This window comes from Neurospora tetrasperma (genome assembly GCF_000213175.1).
Source record: "Neurospora tetrasperma FGSC 2508 unplaced genomic scaffold NEUTE1scaffold_4, whole genome shotgun sequence".
Lineage (NCBI taxonomy): Eukaryota > Fungi > Ascomycota > Sordariomycetes > Sordariales > Sordariaceae > Neurospora > Neurospora tetrasperma.
The window spans coordinates 2,868,494-2,882,489 of record NW_009799102.1 but is presented as its reverse complement, the minus strand read 5'-3'; the positions used below and the strand labels follow the sequence as shown (position 1 = coordinate 2,882,489).

Genomic DNA, 13,996 nt, shown 5'->3' with positions numbered 1-13,996 from the left:
ATATTGATTAATTTATTACTACTACGTAACTATTTATTACTATTATAAATAATTATACTAGGTAAAATATAACAGTAATTAATTTATTACTAGGTAGCCTAATATAATAAAGCGAATTAATAGGGCAATTATTATAATAGGTTTATAAATACGCTAAAAGCCCAGTTACTAATATTTAATTAAATTCAATATTGAAAAATATAAATTAAAGAATATTAGAGTAAAAAATAAAGGTAATTCGGGTTTCGATTTAGGAAAAGTTATTTTTATTTATAGCGCTAAAATACTATTATACGTACAATTGTAAGCATTATTAGGGAGTAGATAAATTTAGTACCTTTATTATACTATAGATTTATATAGAATTAGTAGTATTAGAAGGAAATTTAATTTAGGGCCGGAAAGTATTTAGTATAAATACCTTTATAAATCCTTTCTTTAAAATAGTTTTAAGATCCTCCTTAATATTAATTCCTTCTACGGTTACTAATATATATTAATCTTTTAACCGTACTTTAATAATAATATTGGGTTTTAATATACTAATTTTACTCGTAATACTAATTATTCCTCCTACTAAATCCGATAGGGGAGGAACTATAATTATAAAGTTTTATTAATTTTATAACTTTTATATTCCCTAGGCTTATTATAGTTTATAATTGGCCGAGTATATTTACTACCATTAAATCCAATAGGGGGTATAAATTGTAAGGAATTTTACTATATTACTATAGCCCTTATATTTTATAAACCTAAAGAGTTTCGTTCTATTTATATAGTTCTTATATTCGCTAAGCCTATAGCCCCGTCCCCCTACTGGATTTAAATAATATAATATAAATTTTAATACTATTAAATATCCTTTGGAGGAGGGTTTAGGAAATTATTAATAGTATTAATAGTAATTAAATCGATTAGAACGGGAAAGGGGGCGTAATTATCTACTATAGTATTATTCTAATCTTTTATTTGGATATTATTATTTTTAGGATGGTTAAATAGAGTTATATTGCCGCTAAACTAAACTCTAATAATTTTACTAAAATTATTATCAAGGGGTAGCGCTTTAGGTTTATTATTAAATAGAGTTCTAATATCTTTAATTTGATTAGTTAATAATAATTGTCCGCTATCGGTCTAGGGCCGCTTAGACGGCGAAAAAACATTATTAATCAGCGGCCTATACCGTTTTTTTAATAATATAAGTAAAATATTTACTTCCGCTATAGTTATTATCCGTTAATTATTAATATAGACAATAATTTCTAATTTTTTAATTTTATACTCCTTTTAACCTATTTCTTTAATAAACACTTTTTATTAGTAGATGCGAATTGCTAATTCCGACTGCGATAATCCAATTAGTATTTAGGTTAAATTCTTTAAATAGTATATAATTTAAAATTTAGATAAGAATAATATTATATTAGCGATACAAAGGACTTTTGCAGCCGTTATATTCTTATTCGTTATAATACTTAGGTTTATATATTTAGGGTCGTCCTTAAATTCGTTTTAGTTATTCGTGTAGTAGGTGATAATATAAGAATATATTGCGCTGATTATATAAGTACGAACTAATATAAATTCCTCTATTTTTTAGAAGGGTTTTATAACCTAAGTAAACCAATTAAAGTTATAATTTAAGAGGACCTTCGTTAATTTATATATAATAATTAATTTAAATATTATTGATTTAATATAGCATTAGAAAGTAAGGGAGGGTTATAATATATGGATTTATTAGAATAAAAGTTAATATATTACATTTAAATTTTATGGGGGGGGGGGTAATTAATTACGAACTTTTCGAATAATCTTTTCTTTTTATTAATTAAAAATAGTCTTATTGATTTGTAGGAGGTATTATTTAACCGTTTTAGTTTACCTAATTTAATATAAATAATTTATAAATTGGAGGATCGTTGCAATATTCTATATAAAGCCTAAGCTAATTCCGATATAATATTGTGCGTAGGCGTTAAAGCTTACTGTATTGACGTTCGAGTTTAGGATAAGAATATTAATAGTAATATACTAGTCGTTCTATTTTTGTATTTTAATTCTATTAATTAAAGTATTATATCCTTAAATTAGAAAATTTCCATCCTTAGTACCTTCATTCGTATAAAATATATTAGTTCCGTCTTACTTACTTCGAATTCTATACCTTTCGCTCTAGCCTATTCCGAATATATTTCCTATACTGCCTATAAAGTCTGGTAATTTTTTTTAATAGTACGGGCTATTATAAAAATATTAATATCGTCCGTAAAACCGATTATAATTATATTTAGGATTGTTACTAACTTCTAGTATAATAGGATAATAAATAGAATAAAAAGGATAAATAAAAAGGGGGAGCTTTAAAGTATATTTACTATAATAGTATAGGGGTAAAAGGTTTTATTATTAAAGAAGAGAACGCCTCTCCTATTAGTAACGAAGTTCGCTACTTATTTAATAATTTATATTAGAAATTATATTTCCTATAAAGTATATAGAAGCTACCTATAATTAATTTTATTGAATATACTCTTCAAATCAAAGAGTATAAGGGATATTACGGCCCCGAATTTCTAAACTATATAAATTATATTAATAATTACTTAAACTATAAATTCCATCGAACGGCCTACCTAATTACCTATTCAACCCTCCGGTAAAAAGTTGAATTCTTTAATTACTTATATAAATCTCTTTACTATGAAAGTTTCGAGGATTTTTCTAATATTATTAAATAGTAATATAAATCTCTATACGCTTATTAATTTTTACTAAGTAGCGCTTTTTCTAAGTTTTTTAAGGATAATTACTTTTATATCTTTAAATTATTATAGGAAATATCCGAATCGGAGGCTAATAGTTATTAAATATATTATTACCTATTAAAATAATTACCTATACAATTTCAAAAATTTATTTAAATACTAATTAATATCTAGGGCTTTATTAAATTCTATCCGGGAAAGGACGTTTTAAACGTCCTCCTTAGTAATTAATTCGCTAATAACTATCGGATTAATACTATTTATTAATTTAATCCAATCCGGTAAATATTTTATTAGAATATTTACTTTTAGGAAGAAGTAATTAATAAAAATCTTAACTTTATTATTATAATTTCCGATTTTTATTACCCCCTCGCTAATTCGGAGGGTTAGTAATTTAGGTAGGTCTATTAAGCAAGAACTTTAAGTCCGGGCCTATTTCTCTAAAGGTGAAAATTAATTCGGATTCTTTAAAGTTTTAATAACGCTCTTATATTATATAGTCCGCTATACTTTTAAAATAATTTTCTTCTTTTTTATTATTCCTTCAACGAATTCTCTCTAATTTAATAATATTTAATATTTAAATTATATTTAATATTTCTATTATACTTCCTTTATAGCTATTTTATATTCCAATATTTATTAATTAGCTTTCTTTCTTTAACTTTTCTTCTAATAGAAGACGAATTTTTCTGTAATATTAATAAATTTTCTATTAAATCTATAAAAACCTTATTTAAATTCTTCTATTATATTAATCCTTTCTAGAACTGAAATCCGTTTTTCCGTTACCTCCTTCACCTTTATTATATTTATAAGATTCTAATAATAACCTCCTTCTTCTTTTACCCTCCTATTTTTTCTTCCTATTTAAATTTAAACTTCCTAAGGGTAATAGTTTAAACCGGTTTATTCGTATTATTACGTTCCCTAATATTTAACTTTAACTCCAAGTAATAATTATATATAATTAATTATTCTATTTCTCTTTCCTTATATTATATTATTAAATCTTATTAATTTATTACGGGGGGTAAATAAATTGAACTTCTAACGTTATACCTATATAAAGAAGTATATAACCCTTAAGCTAATCCTATTCTTTAAATCCTAATCGGGATAATAGAGGTTAAAGTCTCTAATAGTAATAATTTAATTTCCTATTAAGGGCCCGGCCTTGAGGAATTCGAAGAGTGGAGATTCTTATTAGTATTTTAATATTCCTTATAATAGGATAAATAAGTAAATAGAATAAATAATTGTAGGATCCCTTGAAGTTTTAAATATTATTACGGTTTAATCCTTTTTAACTTGAAAATTAAGGTCCCTTAAATTCTATTTCTTATTTATATATATTATTACCCTTCCGTTTTTTTAAATAATCGATTCCGAAATACTTCCTGCCTTTAAAATAATAAATATCCTTATTTAAATTTCTACCCAGCTCCTAAATCGCTATAATATTATAAGTCTCCTCTTATTCGAATAAAAACTTCCTTCTTTTATATAACTTCCTTATATTCTAATAGAGTATTTTTAATTAAATTATTAATTACCTTAAAATAAGGTTCTTATAAATCCTTCAATAGAAAATAAAGATATTACTTCCCTTAAGAGAATTATAATTATATAAGCGCTATTACTATTATATATTTAATTCCCTACGCTCTAAGAACGTAAGTAGGATATATCTATTAGGCCTTATTAGGTTAAAGGTTTCGGTCGGGGGGGTTAGGCTAACGATTTTTCTCGACCGCCCTCTCTTTACGCCTCCTTTAATTTATTTCTCTAGGGTAGTAATAATATAAGAATTAGGAAGGGTATCTAATAAGTTATCCTTATTTATAATTTCTATTATTAATTCCAATACCTTTTTAGTTAGGTTTTTATAAAAAGGGGCGAACGCCCGTAACCTCTCAATATATATAATAAACGCCTTCGTAATAGCCTTTCAGAGAAGAGGGTATTTTTTATAATTATAAGCGAAATATCCCTTCTTCCTATATAATTTATAATAAACGAATAATTTATTTTTATTTAATAGATAATTTACTTTATTAAAGCAATTTCCTTTATATTTAATTCTACTATATTGGATATAAATATTATTCTAATAATAGAATTTTATTATATATCTAATTCCTTAAAATTTAAAATACTATTAAATATTATTCAAAATTTAAAACGGTTCGTAAGGGTATACGCTACTATTCTAAAGGGAGAGATTATTCTAAAGGAAGCTCGCCGCCTTCGAAGTAACGACTTTTACTAAGAATAAGCTTCTATTCTCTCCGTCCCTTCTTTTCTAAGGCCGAACTCTTATAATAGCTACCTCTTTATTCTAATTCCTTATTGTATTTATTAATATTTCCGATATAGTATAATTATCAATACTATTTTAGGGTACGCTCCGGATTAATATATTTATAGTATTTATGGAAACGAAGGCCTTCTTACTAAAGACTTTTATAGCTTATATTTAATTTTATTAATACTAATTGTATATAAATTCATTAAAGATAATTATATAATTTCTAAATATTAGTATTCTAATAGCTACTCTAATCACTAAATTTAATTTCTTCTAACCTAAAATTATCGCTACGGTTATTTTCGTATCTTTATTCGAATAATTCATAAATTTAATAGTAATAATAATTACTCCTTTAATAAGAAATTGCCGTTCGAAATTAGAAAGAATAAACTTTTTAATAGTAATAGTAAATAATTATTAGAAGGTAATACTAATTTTATTCGGGATAACTTTCATTATAATATTAGCGTATTATTTTAATACCTCCTAAATACCTTTTTTAATCTTCTTTAGAATATCCTTCTTTAAATTATTAAAATTCTTCTTAGTAATAAACTAATCGGTTCTAACCTTATTAACCTCGGGTCGTATAGACCTACTTTTTCCGACGCGAACCTATACGAATTCGAAAAGTAATCCCTAAGCCTAATATTAATCCTTAGTCGAAATAATATCGTAGTCTGTAAATTCATTTACTCTAATAATAAATTTCTTTAATATTTTATTATCCTCCTCCGTTTTATCCGAAATCTTTATAGTAAATATGGCTTTAGGGTCGTTGTATATAGAAATTTCTACGAGCGGGTTATAGACGCTATTTTTAAGCCTACGAGTACCGCTATTTATAATTATTAGTAATAATAATATAACGCCGTCACTTTATTCGTTATAAGATATCGTAAAAGACGTAAACGACCTTCCTAAATCGATTACCATTGTTAGTTTTCGTTTTAGAGTACTCCTCAATTAGAAATTAGCGTTTCCAGTTTCGGCGTCGTTTTTTTTTGATAAGGGTAATAGAAAGTGTAATTGGGTTATAAAAGGAAGGAAAGATTAATTCGTTCTAGAAAAATAGGGGTTTTTATACCTTAAGAGTATATACTTTTAAATTTAGAGTAGGTTTTAAAATTCTTATTTAAATTTAGAGTAGGTTTTAGAATTCTTATTTAATTATATCTATCCTTTACTTACCCTTATAGGTTTTAGATAAGGGTATAAAAAACTTTATTTAAATATTCGTTAGGACTTTAAAGTACTAGGTATTTATAATTACCTCTTCCCTTTTTATAATATAGTATTAGTTTTTACCCTTTTAACGGGTAGGCCTATACTTACGTACGTACTTACGGGAGGAATTATATACGGGGCTAGACCCGTAGTATTCGAACTATTATTTATACTTTTAATTATTTTTAAACGTTGTATTTTTTCTACTTTAGTTAATCTCCTTTTTCCTATATTCGTTTAATTGTAAGTAATTTATTCTAGATTAGTAGTAAATACTTCTAATATAATAGGTATAATATATATATATTTTATAATTAATATATCGCTATAATCCCCTAACTACTTCTATATTTCGAATTCTAGAATAATCGTAAGGAGATTTTGTAATATACGTATAGGTATTTATTTATTAAATTTATACATAAGTATATATATAAGATCTAAGGATATAAAAATTTCTTCAAGTAAATCGAAGAGCCTAGGGATATTGGAATAGAGAGTTTTAATTGTAGTAACTATAAAACGGTCTAATTAAATTAAAATAAAGTTAGTTTTAAATAGTTTTATTGGGTATTTGAAAATAGTTTTAAATTTCTTTTTCGGAACGGGTAGTAGGAGATTTAAAGGGGGGTAGTACTTATTATAGTATTGTGAAGAATAGATTACAATAGGGGTGGTATTAAAGTATTAAATATTGAAATTTATTATATAATTATATAATTCCTTAAATATAGAGGTCGGGTATAGCCTAGGCTTTTGTAGTAATTTCTTCATATATAGCTTAAAGTATAGTATATTAATAAAGTTGTATATTTCTTTATACTTCTTTGTAATTTTAATACGCACCGCTTTTTTTATACTATTCTAAATACAAAACTATTGATTATTATCGCCTATACCTAACTCCTATATGACCTATTTAGTAACTATAGTATCTTTATCTTTTAATAATTCTTTACTAAATGAACCTTTTTTATCCGAAGTTTCGTCTCTATCCGAAGTAGAAGTATCCCTAATTATTAGATCAGGTAATTGAATTAGTTCTTTAATTAAAGTAAAATTTAAAGTAGTATATTGCGAAATAGTATCAATAAATATAGAAGGCAGTACGTATTGAATTTTAAGTATTAAAATAGTAGGATAGTAGTATAATTTATTACTATTAGAATATATAATAATCTTCTTTATAATAGGTTTATATAATTAGCTAAGATAGTCGAATTAATAATAAGGGATAAAATAAATCCCTATATTATATATAATTGGATTTATACGGATGGTGCGTCCGAAGTGTTAAATTAGGTCTGTAATATTATTTGATTTGACCGCGCTGTACTATACTACGTACTATATATTTGGAATATTTATACCTATACTAAGCGAAATAATAATAAGTATTATCCAGTATATAGAATTAGGCCGTTTAAAATCTTTATATATAGCTTTTTAATCCGTAGAACGGGTATTGGCATTATATTTACAGATTATTTTTATAGTATAGAAGGGTTTATAGTTGGAGGTTATAAAGTATTATAAGAGATGCGACCGAATAGAGAAAAGTAATAGCTTACTATTAATATAAATAATAGTTTTTAGAATATAATAGATTTTAGGTTGGGGGTCGCTAGGCGTTATTGCGCCGAGGACGAATTTAAATTACTAGTAGTCTTTAAGCGTATTTAGTAGAATTAGTTGGAATATTATTACGATATTAGATTAGTTAATAGAAGTACGGATAATGGAGAATTTATTTAATCTATAACCCTTTGGGCGGAAATTATTATATTTGTATATATATAACTATATTTTGTATATAAGGGTGGTTGTATATTTAAACTAAGGAATGTTAAATAGAATAATAGTTCTAATATTATAAATATTTATAAATTGCGTTTAAAAGGTACATTATTAGAATATAATATACAATTCATCTATAGTAATAAATATAATACATTGGTTGAATAAAGCTATATATAATAATTCTATAAACTTTATATATATAGCCTATTCTAAATTAAGGAGAATATACGTATAATTTCTAGACTTTAGGTCTAATTAGAAGCGAGGGTACTAATATATAATTAGTACGTATCTATTTAAATCTAATAGGAGGGGGAGAATAAAGCCCCCCCTATTAGATTTAAATTAAAAATATATAGGTTTTTACTATTATAATAGATTAATTAATTAAAATAGGTTAGGTACTAGGAAATTTAGTAATAGTATTCCGCTGCTCTTTATTAAATCGATTGAGCAGTATAATTTGAATAGTAATTTAATTAATTAAAATAATAGATACTATTTGGAAGATAATACTCTTACTATATCTTGTACGAACAATTAAAACTGTATCGCTACGTTGGTAAATAATATAATAGATAGATTTAATTTAATTAAGTCTTATATAGCGTTGGCTTAAATTTATAAATAACCCCCAATTTAATAAATAGGTAGTAATTATATTAATAAAATAGTATTATATATTTTTATTCTTAATAGATACTATATAATATAATGCCTAAGCAATCCAATTTTAGAGAGTTGGCTTAGGAGAAAGAGACGAATTAAGCTACTAAAAGTTAGTAATATAATAAAATAGTTCTATTATTTTATCGATATTAAATTTATAGCCTTTTATTGTATATACGAAGTTTTGTATATATATAATATAAGGTTATAGAAAAAGAGTATATAATTTTTCAGAATATAATTCTACGTATAATAAAAATTACCCCTATAGTATTAGTAAGTGATAAAGGCGTTGTAGAAATACAAATAAAAATTTGGAGAAATGAATATACAATTTGTATTATCCTTAGGTACTTTGTTTAATTGAGATTATAGTTTTTGTAGTAGTGTAATTATCTAATATTAGTATTAAGATAGGATATTTCTTATACACATTAAGTACTTTCGTTTAAGCTGTGTATAGACGTAATCCTAATATTATATTATTTGGCCTTGTGGGTCCAAAACGACTGCGCCACGGGGTGGCGGGGAAGTGGATGGGGGCTGACTAAGGTTGAACGTCTGTTATGAGAGACTACGCACATCACTGTTTCCTCTCTCCCAACGGCAAAGCTTGGAGAATTCTCGATCTTAGACCGGAAGGATTTCGGACGAGCACTGCTATGGAAGTGCCAATCCACAAAAAAAAAAAAAAAAAAAAAAAAAAAAAAAAAGACTCAAAGAGGGCATTCGGACGGGTCAACTGCATGCGATTCGGACGAGTTTGTCTGACGGATTAGGATCGGCCGGGCCGCACGTTGGACTTGCTTCGGACTTCTCACCGGGGACTACTAGTTAGTTTCCATCGCTCCGGAGTTGCGAATAACCTCAAGTCCCATCTCGGATCAAACGGAATGGGACAGTTGAATGCCAAGATGTCCAAAGTTGAACACTTGATGAGATTTCGATAGACCCCCTTCCTTGAGGGTGTTCTAAACTGTGTTTTTCACCACGAATAAACAACACCTCTCGCATTCGATTGCATCCCAATGCCCCTGTGTGGCTTTGGCAAGGTGTCGCACACAATCGCTACACTACGTAAGGCGTCTACGGAAGCACGACATAACACTGCAGTATCGTCACACTCAAGAAGAATAATCACACCTTCATCGTACTTCATGATAGTTACCTCTATGATAGCGATACGAGGAGTCACAAAGTTCGAAGGAGGAAACCGTTCGGCCCTGACCCCGTCTCCCCGCGTACTCCCTCTCTCCCCCCTTCTCAAAAAGCTTCCGTGCCGTTCCTTGCCCCGCGCTACGCGGAGAGGTGGGAAATTCGAGGACTGAATTACTGTGTAAGCCTTTCCGATGGCCACTACAACCCCTCCTCCTCTATCAGAGTTACATCTTGATGCCGCGCGGCTGACTGATTGATTCTCACAGGTCCAGATCAATTCTATTCGAGGGCCCGTAAGTGAGGGGTAAATGACGAGTTTTATAACAAGCGAGGGTGGGATAATAATAGCCAGCCGATGATGCACAAAGGGACTTTTTGTGTTACACGGCGAGCGACGAGGGTGCTGTCAACGCCGTCATTATGGGCACATTCTGGGCTGATGCGGCTACGTTGATCGGGATAAGGCTATGTACAGCCGTCTGATCACTGCATGGTGGTGAGAAGTTGCGGTGATGATGATTTACATGAGATGATTCGAATCGCGAATGTATGTAGCAAGGGTAAGCGCAGAAATGTCCTTTTTGAAGTCACATATGGGAAATGAGGTGAGTTGTCATTCACTTGACTGACCACAAACGTCGCAAGACCGGCGAGGTCAGCTTTCAGCGCGAGTTTGACGATAGCCTTAAAGTTTGACTCGTGCGGTAATCATTTTGCACGACTTCCACTTGCAAGAAAACTACCAGAGACTGCAACAAGAAACACTCCGTCGCTTGACACCAACTTGTGGGTCTCGTCCACCTGGGTCCAGGTACAATTATTACCCCTGCTTGGTAAGTGAGGCTCTTCTTCAACACCTCGAGTCATGCAGAATATCTTTAGTCCCCTCGTGCCACTCGTGCCACTCTTCCGGGTCATGCCGTCTACTTCCACAGTAACAGTCGCAGCCCTAAATCCACTACATTCGAGACACTAAAACACATGTGAAGGGTCACTTTGGGGTTGTGGTGCGGTTCGGTGGTGGGACCTTTCCTCAACCCCTAAGGACTCACACATAGAAACGAGGAAGAACTTCATAATTCAAGCAGCCCCCACCTTTCCTTCAACATACAGAGCAAAGAAGCTCTCCATACATGGATCGGGTATGGTGTAGCGGTAACATCGTTGACTCTCACTTCTTTCTAAAGAGTGACTGCTTTCTCAACAGCCCCGGGTTCGACTCCCGGTATCCGAGTGATAAAAACGTTTGTTTGTTTGTTCTGGTCCTGGAGGGTTCTTGTGCTCTGACAACTTTTTTGGTGACTTTTTGTTTCATATCTCCCCCCCCCCATCCTTTCTGATGCCGGTTGGTATCAATTCCCCTTGGTTGTTGGTCAAGTAGTTTTCTGCTCCCCGCAGTAAATAGGTAATTTCCAGGATATCTGGTCGATCTCGAAATTGTGCTATATATTCTGATCGAACTGATCATTAATTGACGCTTATATGAAATCCTTCCGAGTTACGAGGCGTATCTATATGGTTAACATGTTTGACTAAGAGAGCCCGAACAGGACACTTCTGTCCTGCTAGTCTGTCCCTATGCACTCTGACTCCAATACGGTTCGTCATTAGCAACACATTCCAAAGCATCATTATATACCTTGAACGCTCCTGCGTGATGCAATCACCGAGTGATTCCCTAGGCAATATTAACTTAAACCACATTACAGGCGCAGCAACTTCCCAGGTGTAATTGCTAAGAGACAAAGGATTGAGGGGTTCGACTCCAGGTTTCCTCGGATCGGTTCTACCGCTTGCACCCTCATTGGGCATTGAAGAGAGGAGTAAAGAGAGGAGTAAAGAGAGGAGTAAAGAGAGGAGTAAAGAGAGGAGTAAAGAGAGGAGTAAAGAGAGGAGTAAAGAGAGGAGTAAAGAGAGGAGTAAAGAGAGGAACTGGAGAGAGAACCGAATCCTATCATTACTCAATCCTCTGTCACCGCATGTTCCTCTGTGTGCATGATGTCGGTCAAGACACAGGACGAAGGGGGCACTCACAAATATATAGACCTTTTCGTTTTTTTGTACAGTTAGAGCTTGATCACATCTTTGAATCAGAGAACCAATACAATCCGAAACTATCTTTTCCAGTTACCTGTTTCTGTTTGCTTTGCCATTGCCGTCATATGACAACAATCCCATTCAAATGGTTGAAGGCATATAGGCCCCGACGAGGACGGTTCGCTTTGCCTCTCCTTCGTCTACTCGTATAGACGACTTGCTTGATGCTTCGAGTAACTTCCTATGAGCTCTTAATTGGCCCAGTCTTGAAGTACTGTAGAAGTGTTGTATGCTAAGTGTCCTGTTTACTGGGTGATGCTGTCCTTCCGGACTTGGGAGCTTTAGCTCTGGTTGTAAAGCCACTTCAGGTTTGATGTTGCCACATAAGATAGTTGGCAACCTTGTTATGTTTGGGGCTTTTTGAGTGTGACTGCAGTCGGGCTTTTTCTTCTTCCTCTTCCTTTTCATTTTTTTTTTTTAATTTTTTTTTTTTTTTTTTTTTTTTTGGGGCGAGAGGAGTGCGAGTACATTGATGTCTGGTGGATATCAGGATGTCGTTGCCTCGTGTTGTATCAATGTCAACTGTGAACATGCGATGTAAGCATATCTCATGGTAATATCTACGCTATGGGTATTTGGATGTCCTCTGCAAGATCATCAGCCTATTCATTGCTGGCAGAAGTCATACTCCGCTGATAACAATGAAACATGTTCGTTGTATACACTCCGGACCCTAATACGTGACGATTACAACAAACTCATAAAACTGTCTCGCTACCGAACGTGCAGCACAACGCGAAAGAGAAGCGCTCCTTTGGCAATTATTACCACCGCAAAGGTAAGAGTGGTGGCACACCTTTCAGCTACTGAGGCACAATTTCTAGATGCAGTGGCCACTGATGTTTGGGGATGCAAAACCCCAAAAAGAGGCCAAAACATGAAAAGAACCAATGCGATGTGCAAACAACGGAGGATGGCGAGCATACAAGAAGAAGCAGTCACAGATTGCGATGGGATATGGGATCCAATTATCCACTCCTGTTTGTCCCCCCTAACGTCCGTGAGATCATCCTATAGTCTGATGTAGAGGTCCAAGCAGTCGATCCGCCACTCCCTCCTCCCCAGCAAACTCCTCAACCACTCCAGTCCCAATCCCGTCCACTCCACCCTCGTCCTGGCCGCCTTGTCCATCGCGGCCGTCGCCAGCGTGCCGACCGTTGTGTTGAACATGTCGAGAGCCACCGCCGCCGTACTGTTGGGCCTTTCCGCCATGGCTGCGGTGCCGGTGCCGTTATTCGTAGGGGCGTAGAAATGTGTCGTAGTCGAGTTTGGTTCCTTCGGCTGGAACCAGTTGCTGCTGACGTCGAAGAAGCACCGGTCGGACCAGTTACACGACGTCAGGAAGAGGATGACGAGCAGAAAGGAGCAGTAGATGCATGGTCGGTTGAGGAAGTATGTGCAGATGAAGAAGACGAGAATGAAGGCGGGCGACGCGTTGGTCGGTATGAAGAGCAGTGGGAGCCAACTACAGTAGTAGGTTTAGAATCGTGGTTAGCTTTCTCTTTCCCAAGATTTCTCGGCCTATGAAGCTTTGCGCTTGGCTTGGGACAGCAGACTTTCACGAACCTCCGAAGACAGAACATTTTCTGCTTATTGGGTTGTTGCACAAAGGCAACTGGACGGGTGGTGTTACTGTCCGAATGTGGGGAAACGAATGAACGTGTCCTTCCTGGCTAGAATCACCCGAGAGACGGACGGCGCGACTGAGATCAAGGGGCGCCGCTCGGGTTGTTCGCCGTACTAGCGTATGTGGGATTGCTAAACCGCCTAGGATCTCGGAATCGAACTCGAGTTGAACGAACGTGTGCACACGGTGGTATGAGTCGAGGCCGAGATTGGAGATGCTATGTACATCAACGGATAAGGAGGATTATGTTCTTGAGCACACCCGAGCGAGTAATATGCGGTGTTGCACACTCTTCCCGAATTCAACGTGGCGTGCTGGTTCGTGGGA

At 32.7% G+C, this 13,996-nt stretch overlaps 2 protein-coding genes across 2 annotated transcripts; one reads left to right on the top strand and one right to left on the bottom strand.

The window, feature by feature from the left end:
• Nucleotides 1-9,815: 9,815 nt before the first annotated feature.
• On the top strand, nucleotides 9,816-10,194 carry NEUTE1DRAFT_102111 (uncharacterized protein; the record flags this gene model as incomplete). Its single annotated transcript, XM_009854106.1, has 2 exons — nucleotides 9,816-10,018; nucleotides 10,059-10,194. 2 exons carry the CDS (start codon nucleotides 9,816-9,818, stop codon nucleotides 10,192-10,194), a joined length of 339 nt encoding a protein of 112 aa, XP_009852408.1.
• A 2,727-nt stretch (nucleotides 10,195-12,921) lies between these two features.
• Nucleotides 12,922-13,967, bottom strand: NEUTE1DRAFT_84392 (uncharacterized protein; the record flags this gene model as incomplete). The annotated part of the gene is made up of 2 exons (XM_009854105.1): nucleotides 12,922-13,507; nucleotides 13,609-13,967. 2 exons carry the CDS (start codon nucleotides 13,623-13,625, stop codon nucleotides 13,054-13,056), a joined length of 471 nt encoding a protein of 156 aa, XP_009852407.1.
• Nucleotides 13,968-13,996: the final 29 nt, after the last annotated feature.